Here is a 13,281-nt window from a genome sequence, read left to right on the forward strand (position 1 = left end):
CGCCCCACCCAATCTCAAAGGTAACTACTAATGCTCTCGACCGCTAGAGTACGTATTTAAAGCTAACCTGATTTATACGTCGTCATAGTGGTGCTACTAGCGCCACTCTCATGCGAATGGCACGAAATCTGAATAGACATAATCTTTCAGATGTAGACACAGACGTACAAACTTTCCTTTATGTCGCAGAACCCCTTCTCGGTGCTGCAATTTCTTCTGCATGAGTGTACGTGATCACTTGATGTTTTCCACAAATTCATTTAACAGTTTCATTTAATGCTATAACTTAACTGCATTTATTAAGTTAAGCTGGCTAACGAAAATCAAGGAAGTGACAAATTTTTCATAGCCTTATAAATTGCTTTGTCCGTATCTGCAATCATCATTACTATTAAATTCTATGTGCGAAACAGCCAGTCACTTAGATTCCGTCATCGAGCCTCTGAATAAAAATTACATTGACTGTGGACAGAGGAAGAACCATTGTAGTGGTAGATACAACTATGTGCTGCTGAAAACGTAGGCAAACACAGTGATGTTTACAGTTGGCAGCCAGGTCATGAAAGTGTGCAGGTCTTTTTCTGTGTCCTGTATAGTGTCACTGTTAACCTGTCGATGCAAAAGAGTCTTTATTGTTGTTGGCTGCCTCTGCTGCTGCCTACAAGGAGGTACATATAAATGGCGTCATGCTATGCATAGGGAAGATGAAGACGAGGAGCAACTCTGTCACCCAATACCAGCACTTAGTGCTCTATAGCAGGCTTTTGCATGGCTCAAGGAGGCCAGCAACGTGTTTGTAATTTCTGATGTTACCAAACAGAAGTATTAACCTCTGGGGTAGGTGCAGTAAACCAAACGGTCAGAGTAACCACTATTTCCACATTAGTACTACAGATTTGCATGTTGTGTATCTCTCATTTGCTTACTTGATAGATGTATGTAATACAATTATAGTTTCCATAAGAAAGTTCCCTTACTTTCCCCAGCTGAAGCTCTTAAGAAGTATGCTAGGCCCTAATAAGTGTGTGGTTCCCAGTCAAAGCACGAAAAGAAGACTCCAGTAAATAGGTTTACATAAGCAGATGTGGTGGAAGGCGTAGCTGCTTACTTCCTAGATATTCTAGGCCCACCTCACGGTACAACAAGAAAGTCCAATGACCAAAACAGCTGAATTATTGCCCTTATTCACACTTCCTTCCTATTTCTGTTTAGTTGTTCCTCAGGATGCATGTGGTAGCTAAGTACGCTTCTCTGTATTACACACACTAGAGGGAGGTTCTATTGATCAAAATGCTCTTCTTGCTGGTTTGAAGAGCATCCATCAAATCTCTGCTTGACTCTCTGTGTTGTTGGAACTTCTCTATTGTATAACTAAATGCTATATGGAGAATTCTACTCTTTCTACTGAGACCTTCCCTACGTCATCTGTTGTTCTTGCTGATCCATCTCGAAACAAATTCAATATTGATGAGATGTTCACGTCAAAATATTATTTGTTACATACCGTCTCACAGTACAAATACTCCCTACAAGCTTAGGTCCTGGTGTTTCAAAAAATTTTACTTTATTTTCAGATATATATAAATATTTATGCCATAATTAATGAGCTGCTTAATAAACTGCAATTCTTATCTTTGATATAATGTTGCCTAAGCAGCCTGACTGCTTTACAAAACGCAACTGAATGAGAAATATCTCAGTCTCAAACTCACCGGTTCAATATGACCTAACACGAAAGTAAATTTTGAAAACGAAATGCTTACCACCACAGCTGTCTTTTTCCAGGTGTCCTAACACTCATTAGTTTTAAATCTAATTCTGTCTGTGTTATTTAGAAGTAAAGTTTGGAAACACTGTTGATAACTACAATAGTATCCATGTTGTAATTCCTATCTTCTTCATTGAATCGGGCGTCATGCACTAGTGTATCTTATTTGTCCACTTGCTTACGAAAACATCAGTTTCCCACACAACTTCCTAGTCATAACTATTGCATGTCTCGAGTGAGCTTCATGGTGTGTCAATGGTGAAGTAGTTTCACAGTTTTCTAGATCAGATAATGAAAAATTACGAACATGAACTTTGCTTCATTCATAGAATAATAATTAAAGCTATAATGAGTAGTATGTTTTTAGATTGTTTTTTGGCAATTTTTGTGGCAAGAACAAGTCATTAATGTTAATTTTGCCCTCGGCAGCACCAGATCGGGTGTGGCCACAAAACACAGTCTACTGGCAGGCATAGTCCACTTAATGGTGTCGTTACGACTGTGCAAGAGCACAGAAAACATTAGGTCGTAAGGTTTGCGACGTGTTTGTTTGTGCAAAGAGTGTTCGAGTCGAAGCAGAGAAAAAACCACCTGTACACCGGTGTGCGTACATAGTATGGTACAACGTTATATATGTATACCCGCCGGCGTGAGTGGGCTCAAGTTGCCTATTGAAACAGGAATTCCCCATTTTTATTGCATATACCGAATCTACGCCAAAAAAAAAATTATTGCATATTCGAAACATACCTCAAAAAATACGTGTTGTTTTCCGTGCCTGGTAAATGGCGCTATAATTGTTGAAAATGAAGTGTTCCAGTCTGTGCAATTTAGAACCGACACATTTGATTCTACATTTCATTTACGATGCAAATGTAAAACTTAGTGTCTTAAAGGTGGATATTTATGTTCGAAATTTATTTTAGAGCTGCAAATTTGACTGTACACCACAATGTGGTTAGCCATTTCTATGTATGGCTAGAAACTACGTGTAGCGTGATCCGGGGGCAACGACGTGGATGTAATAGCTTTGTGCTCCCATCAGGATGCTGCAATTCAGTGGGTCTCCTAGCCTCTCACCACTGCTGTGTTTCATTTTGGCGAGTATCCATGACACGTGAGCCTGCCACTATCACGTCATGGACAATATATCTTATTATAGTGGTTGTGGCTTGTATTCTGCCAGTAGCCGTGTAGTGGTCAGTGCGAGACTTAAGGCAGTTGGATGGAAACACAAACGGAAATGACTCACCTTGATAGCGGGGTGCTAGCGTGGCGACCGAAATCAAGCATTCCGATGGTTAGGGGACCCATGACATTCAACTCTATAAGAAACTTAAAACCTTATTACCATGCAAGTAGCTTATTTATTACATATATCAATGTCTAGCCATATTATGGGTTCTGTACAAGCAGATTTGCAACGATGTTGTAATGTGTGAACATTAATATCAATAGTTAGAAAACAAAAACATGGAATGAAACACGTCGGTTCTTGCGTCAAAAAGAAGCCACATTTGGTTTGGTAAGCCACACACATTTTTTGGCGTTGAATCTGAATAAGCAATAAAAATGATGGAGTTCTATTTGAAAATACAAAGTTGGCCCCACCAACGATGGAGGGATTGTTCGTAGGTGGCCAGTACAGACAGATGCCCCATTTCCTAATATTGACTTTTGAGCTAGAACATTTTTAATTTTTTTGTACGATGCGTCGTTTTCGACATATTCAGTTTTGTGAAGTTAAAATAAACGTCCTGTATACAAACACACACCAATACCTGCTCCCTTCAGTTGTTATCTTTCAGATAGCGGACACAAGCTCGTATGTTGTGCTCTGTGGGATCAGTTGCAGCTGACATTCACAACTTTCGACCTGTAATCACGATTTGATGAGTTTTCAGAGAAATGAACTTTGTCTATTGCCATATGTAAACTCATGATCATTATTTTCATTGAGATTGACTCCTTCATTCCCAAGGAAATCACCTATTCAGAATCTAGGAAATATTGTTAACCTGAATACAGTAGTGAAACAGAATTTAAACTTCATTCCAGTCACAACGTCTGGTCAGGTGTAGATGTATGCACAGATTGGGAGCTGGTTTCTCAGGATGGGGCCTGCCCCATCGAAGGTTAAGATTTTGGACGGGGCCATAATCAGTTACTCTCGGTTGCACAAAATATACGTAAACTTTATTTAAAGAAATTAAAATTTTAAAACAATCTATAAAAAAAACACATTGGCTGTATGACGGCTGAAGGCCTCATCACAGAAAAAAAATCCACAATTTTGGGGCCGAAGGCCTCCAACAATAACCTCAAACAACGAACATCTGAAGGCCTGAATTAGAAGTCAGAAGAACAATTCCAAATAGCACATATTAAGATAAATACACTCCTGGAAATTGAAATAAGAACACCGTGAATTCATTGTCTCAGGAAGGGGAAACTTTATTGACACATTCCTGGGGTCAGATAAATCACATGATCACACTGACAGAACCACAGGCACATAGACACAGGCAACAGAGCATGCACAATGTCGGCACTAGTACAGTGTACATCCACCTTTCGCAGCAATGCAGGCTGCTATTCTCCCATGGAGACGATCGTAGAGATGCTGGATGTAGTCCTGTGGAACGGCTTGCCATGCCATTTCCACCTGGCGCCTCAGTTGGACCAGCGTTCGTGCTGGACGTGCAGACCGCGTGAGACGACGCTTCATCCAGTCCCAAACATGCTCAATGGGGGACAGATCCGGAGATCTTGCTGGCCAGGGTAGTTGACTTACACCTTCTAGAGAACGTTGGGTGGCACGGGATACATGCGGACGTGCATTGTCCTGTTGGAACAGCAAGTTCCCTTGCCGGTCTAGGAATGGTAGAACGATGGGTTCGATGACGGTTTGAATGTACCGTGCACTATTCAGTGTCCCCTCGACGATCACCAGTGGTGTACGGCCAGTGTAGGAGATCGCTCCCCACACCATGATGCCGGGTGTTGGCCCTGTGTGCCTCGGTCGTATGCAGTCCTGATTGTGGCGCTCACCTGCACGGCGCCAAACACGCATACGACCATCATTGGCACCAAGGCAGAAGCGACTCTCATCGCTGAAGACGACACGTCTCCATTCGTCCGTCCATTCACGCCTGTCGCGACACCACTGGAGGCGGGCTGCACGATGTTGGGGCGTGAGCGGAAGACGGCCTAACGGTGTGCGGGACCGTAGCCCAGCTTCATGGAGATGGTTGCGAATGGTCCTCGCCGATACCCCAGGAGCTACAGTGTCCCTAATTTGCTGGGAAGTGGCGGTGCGGTCCCCTACGGCACTGCGTAGGATCCTACGGTCTTTGCGTGCATCCGTGCGTCGCTGCGGTCCGGTCCCAGGTCGACGGGCACGTGCACCTTCCGCCGACCACTGGCGACAACATCGATGTACTGTGGAGACCTCACGCCCCACGTGTTGAGCAATTCGGCGGTACGTCCACCCGGCCTCCCGCATGCCCACTATACGCCCTCGCTCAAAGTCCGTCAACTGCACATACGGTTCACGTCCACGCTGTCGCGGCATGCTACCAGTGTTAAAGACTGCGATGGAGCTCCGTATGCCACGGCAAACTGGCTGACACTGACGGCGGCGGTGCACAAATGCTGCGCAGCTAGCGCCATTCGACGGCCAACACCGCGGTTCCTGGTGTGTCCGCTGTGCCGTGCGTGTGATCATTGCTTGTACAGCCCTCTCGCAGTGTCCGGAGCAAGTATGGTGGGTCTGACACACCGGTGTCAATGTGTTCTTTTTTCCATTTCCAGGAGTGTACTTCGTTTTAAAACAGACTGTAACATGGCTGAAGGTCTTATTATGAAAGATGTGAAATTATTTCTCGGCTGAAGGCCACATCAACAATAACTGGAAAATTACAAAAAATGGCTCTGAGGACTATGGGACTTAACATATATGGTCACCAGTCCCCTAGAACTTCTTAAACCTAACTAACCTAAGGACATCACACAACACCCAGTCATCACGAGGCAGAGAAAATCCCTGACCCCGCCGAGAATCGAACCCGGGAATCCGGGCGCGGGAAGCGAGAACGCTACCGTACGACCACGAGCTGCGCACTAGAGAATTACAAAGTTCATTAAAACAAACATCACAATCTAAGGAATGAGGACAAGCGGTTCTCAGCAAGTGTTCCAAGGGTCAGTTTGGGAATTTAACTCAAACATAAGGTAAGGTGAGACAGGTTGCCAAGAGTTGTACTCACGCAACAGGATGGCAACTCAAACTAGTGGCAGCTTAAGCGCCGACCGACCGACTAACCAATCCACCTAACGTTCGATCACCAGTACAACGATGGAATACATTTAGGCAAGGGCGAAGAGACAGACAGCAGTACGTCTTCAGAAAACACCCAAGGCTGAAGGAAACACTAGAACCAAGGTAGACCTCCCAAAACATATGCACAGTACAATAAAAGAGGTTGTCGAACTACACGCCATGTCCGACAGCATCAAAACGATGAGGAAAGGTACACTGCCAGAAAAGTAACTGGGGCGTTAGCGGCCACAATGCAGAAAATACCACTGGTTGCACTTCACTGATAAGAATAATACTAAATTCAATGATGAATAACTAATAGAGAAAGACGGCTGCAATATTAAACTGCCTCGGAACACTTCACTCGTTGCCACCAGGCTCAGAGGCCCTGGGAGCAACAACCCGCCGACCAAAGGCGAGATCTCAGAATAGCCGATGTTTCATTATCAGTTAACTCTTCACTCAGCTTAAACGTCCAGGGTTCGGTGTGCAACAAAGACGACGCTCTCGCAGCTACCGCTCCTCGATCTGGCAACACTCCGCCAGCGGCCCCGGCTTGCCTTCACACTCCACGGACCTGCTCGCTGCTACACCCCAACCGAACTGGCGTCCGTTCGCAATTCCTCATGAAATCCAGTACTCAGACAGCATTGAAATAACTGCTCCTTCAAAACCACAAGATACACACAGATCCGGGAAAACAATTCCACAAACAACTCACAATACTAAAACCAGTCGCCGGTCGGAGTGGCCGAGCGGTTATAGGCGCTACAGTCTGGAACCGCGCACCCGCTACGGGCATGGCTGTGTGTGGTGTCCTTAGGTTAGTTAGGTTGAAGTAGTTGTAGGCTCTAGGGGACATGATATCAGAAGTTAAGTCCCATAGTGCTCAGAGCCATTTGAACCAAACTAAAACCAGTCACTGTGAAACAACACGGACGAATTATAAGTAGGCACAAACACAGAGAAGCCAGAAGCGGTCGGAAGACCAAATGCACGTCGTCTGCCGCGAAGACCGACCGAATGACCAACCAACAGTCGTCCCCACTCAAGTCGGGCACGGGAAAGATCCCAGTAGAAATCGTCGGCTGACGACTAATTGCCATGAGGTCACTTCGACGGGCAGACACACACACACACAAATGAAAGTTGCACTATTCGAATATCACGGCCCATTCAACTAAAACTCTCTTAATCCGGTCCTCGATGTGGTCGTGCACACTCGCGACCACATCCTTCCGTCGGACAGTGCACGTGTGTCGCCCAGGGTCGGGCGAGTACTGGCTGTCCAGACCTCACAGCTGCTCCGTCCCAACTCAACTAGCTCGACACACGGCGACCTGGAAATACTAGAGGCCACTCCAAAGATGGTACGACAGTACGCACTATCGATGAGCGCTGCTGCTGCTACTCACGGACAGACAAGACGAGCAAACGTCGTGGCGCCAGTGAACACACTAAGAAAACGGGACGCCACTGTCGCTATTACAAGATGAAAAGCTATGAACGGAATCAACATGAGCCAGACACGGCTCACAGATAGTCTGTTGCTGTGTTATAGGTTTTCCTGCCACAGATGACATTTAACATTCACCTGTTCAGTGAGAGGCCCCACGATCAATGTGATAAATCTGCCACGCCCGGGTTCCCGGGTTCGATTCCCGGCGGGGTCAGGGATTTTCTCTGCCTCGTGATGGCTGGGTGTTGTGTGCTGTCCTTAGGTTAGTTAGGTTTAAGTAGTTCTAAGTTCTAGGGGACTGATGACCATAGCTGTTAAGTCCCATAGTGCTCAGAGCCATTTGAACCATTTTTTTGAACTAAATCTGTTCAGTTTATGTAATGAAAATTTAAATGCTACTGGTTTAAGAACTTTATTGGAATAACTTCTATGCATCACAAATTCTGTGCACTTTATTTACCTGAATTTCCTTCGCGGGTCTGTTCGAAAGCTGCTGCCCGCCTCACAACCATCTGAGCCTCCTAATGCGTGGTCCCTAACACATGAGGTACGAGCAACATTTGATTAAAGCAGTACCACAATAAGTATATTGCAATTTTTGTGTGATTCTTGTTGTGTATTTGAACTGTTCTCGTATTACTATAGCACAACTGATGGCGTTGCATCTGCAGTCCATTTGTACTTTCTTTTGATGTTTGTTATGGTAAGCTACCAGTCTGAGGAACTCCGCCTCGATCTCATCTGTTTACACACTGCTTCTCCGGAATTATTCACCTTAGCACACCCACTATTGTCATCGGAAGTGTGTGTTGTTCGTGTGAAGACGATCCCCCAGCGGCTATGCGATGCATGTGGTGAGCTACCCTCTGGCCCCCAAGAGGACAGAGATTACCACACCCTGCCTGTCTGTCTTTGCAGCGCGCCGGCCTCTGCAGAGGGCAGTCCGCGCCCCGGCAGTGGGCCGCAGGGAGACCGCGGCCATACTCCAGCCACTGCTGCGCCGCCCACGGCCACCCGCACGACTCCCCCACCAGATGACTCTGCCGTCTCTCGCCTGCGGTAAGTTCCGCCACTACACCTTGCAACTTGTGGGGGCGTCAACCAAGGGTTGGTTGCTAGGAAATCGAATGGCGCTGTAGCGCATATGTGGCAACATACATAGATGTTATAGTTATCGATAGAACTTATTCCTTTTATAAATTCTGGTGGCGACAAGTCATTGATGAAAGTGATTCCTTACATCCCTCTTTGGGTTCACAGTATGGGTTATATTTAGTTCAGGATACAAGATTTCATTCACAGCAGTTGTGGGGGAAAGATGTAATAACACAAAAACCTTTTCCATAGGTACTGAATACAGGGTGTTACAAAAAGGTACGGCCAAACTTTCAGGAAACATTCCTCACACACAAAGAAAGAAAATATGTTACGTGGACATGTGTCCGGAAACGCTTACTTTCCATGTTAGAGTTCATTTTATTACTTCTCTTCAAATCACATTAATCATGGAATGGAAACACACAGCAACAAATGCACCAGCGTGACTTCAAACACTTTGTTACAGGAAATGTTCAAAATGTCCTCCGTTAGCGAGGATTCATGCATCCACCCTCCATCGCATGGAATCCCTGATGCGCTGATGCAGCCCTGAAGAATGGCCTATTGTATCACAGCCGTCCACAATGCGAGCAAGAAGAGTCTCTACATTTGGTACCGGGGTTGCGTAGACAAGAGCTTGCAAATGCCCCCATAAATGAAAGTCAAGAGGGTTGAGGCCAGGAGAGCGTGGAGGCCATGGAATTGGTCCGCCTCTACCAATCCATCGGTCACCGAATCTGTTGTTGAGAAGCGTACGAACACTTCGACTGAAATGTGCAGGAGCTCCATCGTGCATGAACCACATGTTGTGTCGTACTTGTAAAGGCACATGTTCTAGCAGCACAGGTAGAGTATCCCGTATGAAATCATGATAACGTGCTCCATTGAGCGTAGGTGGAAGAACATGGGGCCCAATCAAGACATCACCAACAATACCTGCCCAAACGTTCACAGAAAATCTGTGTTGATGACGTGATTGCACAATTGCGAGCGGATTCTCGTCAGCCCACAGATGTTGATTGTGAAAATTTACAATTTGATCACGTTGGAATGAAGCCTCATCCGTAAAGAGAACATTTGCACTGAAATGAGGATTGACACATTGTTGGATGAACCATTCGCAGAAGTGTACCCGTGGAGGCCAATCAGCTGCTGATAGTGCCTGCACACGCTGTACATGTTACGGAAACAACTGGTTCTCCCGCAGCACTCTCCATACAGTGACGTGGTCAACGTTACCTTGTACAGCAGCAACTTCTCTGACGCTGACATTAGGGTTATCGTCAACTGCACGAAGAATTGCCTCGTCCATTGAAGGTGTCCTCGTCGTTCTAGGTCTTCCCCAGTCGCGAGTCGTAGGCTGGAATGTTCCGTGCTCCCTAAGACGCCGATCAATTGCCTCGAACGTCTTCCTGTCGGGACACCTTCGCTCTGGAAATCTGTCTCGATACAAACGTACCGCGCCACAGCTATTGCCCCGTGGTAACCCATACATCAAATGGGCATCTGCCAACTTCGCATTTGTAAACATTGCACTGACTGCAAAACCACGTTCGTGATGAACACTAACCTGTTGATGCTACGTACTGATGTATTTGATGCTAGTACTGTGGAGCAATGAGTCGCATGTCAACACAAGCACCGAAGTCAACATTACCTTTCTTCAATTGGGCCAACTTGCGGTGAATGGAGGAAGTACAGTACATACTGATGAAACTAAAATGAGCTCTAACATGGAAATTAAGCGTTTCCGGACACATGTCCACATAACATCTTTTCTTTATTTGTGTGTGAGGAATGCTTCCTGAAAGTTTGGCCGTACCTTTTTGTAACACCCTGTATACTGATATGTTGGATGCAATTTGATCTTTCGGTGATGGTGCTTCATCTGAGAATGAATCGTTTGGCAAATAGGTGAGACAGAAGATGCTGATGCATTGAAATTCCTATAAACTTCGATTTTATGTCAATGAATAATCGTGAATTGAAGTCTTTGGAGATACCGAAACAGAAATTTTGAATGAATCGCAAGCAAACAAAAATAATATGCAGCAGAATAAGGATATGACGTGTTCTGGGATGTGTCTTCAGATCTTGCATATGTATCTTTAAGTGACTTTTCGGAGACCACAGAGCACTTATGCCCTACTGTGCTTGGAATGCGTTTCTTGCTCTCCTCAACACACGACCACGCCTGGTTCAAACTTCTATTCTCTCTTCTATTGTGTTGGTGAGTACGTTCGTAGCGTTTTCCCATACGTTAATGAAATACAACATAATAGAGGCTTTAGTCATCACTAGCATGTTGCCCTTCACTACGCACAACACTCTGCCAACACTGGAGCAACTTTCCGATCGCCTGGTTTTCCGTCGAACATCTCGTTGATCCAACTTCCGAGCGCATGTTCATCTAGCAAACAACTTCCTTCAAGATTTTTCGATAGAGAGCGCAGTAGGTGAAAATCTCTGGCGCGAGATGAGATGCGTACGACAGTGTAGCAGAACGCTGGCGGTCGGTATCGTGGACTAGTATCGCTTCACGCAGTCTTCCTGGCCGTTGTTCTCGGACTTTGTCTGCAAAACATCTCAGTTGCTGGCAATAAATGTCAACATTGGTGGTTACTCCTCGGACAAGTGGTTCCAGTACACCAAACTGTCGCTGTTCCACCAGAAGATAATATTACCTTTTGTGAATGCGCGCATGTATTTATACGGGGAGTTGCTGCTTTGTTTGCGCTCAACCATTCCTTTGTTTTCCTTATATTAGCATAAAGGCAGCATCTCTTGTCACCAGTAGCGATACGGGATAGGAATTGTGGGAGTTGTTGACGAGCCAATTGATAACGAGCAAGCAGAGGTGCATGTATGTCCAGTCGCTGATTTCTGTGATTTTGCCATAGAGCATGCAGTACCCATACACCCTATTTTTGAACCTTCCACATTGCATGCACATGTCGCACGATTGTGTAACGATCACAGTTCGCACATTTGCCAGTTCTAGAGTACATCGACGTGGATCATTGTGGATTAATGCATTTAACGATCATCATCGAACACCGGAGGTCTATGTGAACGTAGAGTTACTAATATAAAAACGATCCTCGTTTTTGAAACTATTTTATAGCCATTGCGCTGTCCAATGGTATTATCTCCATAGACGGAATAACTGTTTCTGGATGTCTCTCCCGCTGACAACCCTCTTTTGAACTCTAACAGGAGAATATGTCGATTTTTCTCTTGGCACTCCATTTCTAGCCTCCACAGCTCTCCACTGTAAGTAAAAATGGCAGTCGTTGGATAAAGCCATGATAACGGGCATACCATCATGAAAGAAAAAGCACTATGAACATGCTCAGAAGGCGTAATTGATAAGGTGACTTCTCGAAATAATCAGAGAAGTCGCGTTTGGGGTGTGGTTGAGTGGACATACGTTGCAACAGCCTCACCTCGCCAGTTGTCAAGAATACGTGGCACCTCTGCGGCACTGCAAATATCTGGAGTACTGTTCTGTTTATTCTTCCAGCAAGATAGCTGTGCGTGTCAAGGACAGAACTGTGGTACAGTGATTTGACGAGTAGGATGTTGAGCTGACGATGACGTCGTGGCCGCCATATTCTCCTGGTCTGGAGCTGGTGGAGCGCATCTGGTGCTCGGTCGCAATTCCCGTTAACCAGGAGCTGGTGGTTTGTCGGGGGTGGAAAAGGGGTGCAATCACCTGTGCATAGACGTCAGTTGGTTTGTCAAAACTGAATCGACATCGCTTTACAAGAAAAGATAGCATGGAAGAAAAGCCCATAATAATCAAAATAACACACCTAAATTTTCCAAAATAAATGATTCCAAATGGTTCTGAGCACTATGGGACTTAACATCTATGGTCATCAGTCCCCTAGAACTTCTTAAACCTAACTAACCTAAGGACGGCACACAACACCCAGTCATCACGAGGCAGAGAAAATCCCTGACCCCGCCGGGAATCGAACCCGGGAACCCGGGCGTGTAAATTTTCCAAGAGAGACATGTTCTCGTTCGTGTTGGAAAGAACTACACTGAAGATCAAACATTGACGTTACTCATTACACCTATATGATTTGTCTGGAGATCACAATTAAGTGCCTGCCAGAGAATTAATTGAATCACCTTCAAGCTACTTCTGTACAGTTTCACTGTCTAACTGCGTGCAGGAGAAACTAACATATTAATCTTTCAGTGTGAGCACTGATTTCTCTTATTTTATTATGATGATCGTTTGCCCCTACGTACGTGGGCGCCAATAAAATAGATTCACACTCTCGGAGGATAAAGGGGCATAGCAGGCACTAACAGAACAAATAACGGGCAATGTCGGAAGACAACGCCAGACTTAGTAAACAAATACACAACACTTTTTAGGCACTGTAATATATATCTTATAAGTGAATCCAGTGTCAACTAGCGCATCTGGAGATCACCTTTCTAGGACAAATTACTAGGGCAGATAACTACAGCATAGTATTCGCTATAACCAGACAAGAACTGTGAGAGATGGTCGTCATAAAAAATAAATCAGTGAGCATTGTAGGAGTACCAGTGCAATTTTTTGGGTAGCCATTGATGACAAGTGGTGGTTAGTTTACATTTACATTTTAGCCGAAC

General features: G+C 45.2%; 2 protein-coding genes across 3 annotated transcripts in view; both read left to right on the forward strand.

The window, feature by feature from the left end:
* LOC126203928 (ankyrin-1-like) overlaps positions 1-13,281 on the forward strand; it is a 99,396-nt gene that overhangs the window by 75,586 nt on the left and 10,529 nt on the right. The window contains exon 2 of one of the 2 annotated variants that reach the window (XM_049938324.1): positions 8,467-8,607. The exons of the other annotated variant lie outside the window; for it this stretch is intronic. Within the exon in view, the coding sequence (XP_049794281.1) occupies positions 8,467-8,607 (141 nt within the window). The remainder of the gene's footprint in view (positions 1-8,466; positions 8,608-13,281) is intronic. 2 annotated transcript variants of the gene reach the window in all.
* The window catches only part of LOC126204380 (serine/threonine-protein phosphatase 6 regulatory ankyrin repeat subunit B-like), a 394,854-nt gene that overhangs the window by 10,910 nt on the left and 370,663 nt on the right, over positions 1-13,281 (forward strand). The gene's annotated exons all lie outside the window — the stretch shown is intronic.

This window comes from Schistocerca nitens, chromosome 9 (assembly GCF_023898315.1).
Source record: "Schistocerca nitens isolate TAMUIC-IGC-003100 chromosome 9, iqSchNite1.1, whole genome shotgun sequence".
Classification (NCBI taxonomy): domain Eukaryota; kingdom Metazoa; phylum Arthropoda; class Insecta; order Orthoptera; family Acrididae; genus Schistocerca; species Schistocerca nitens.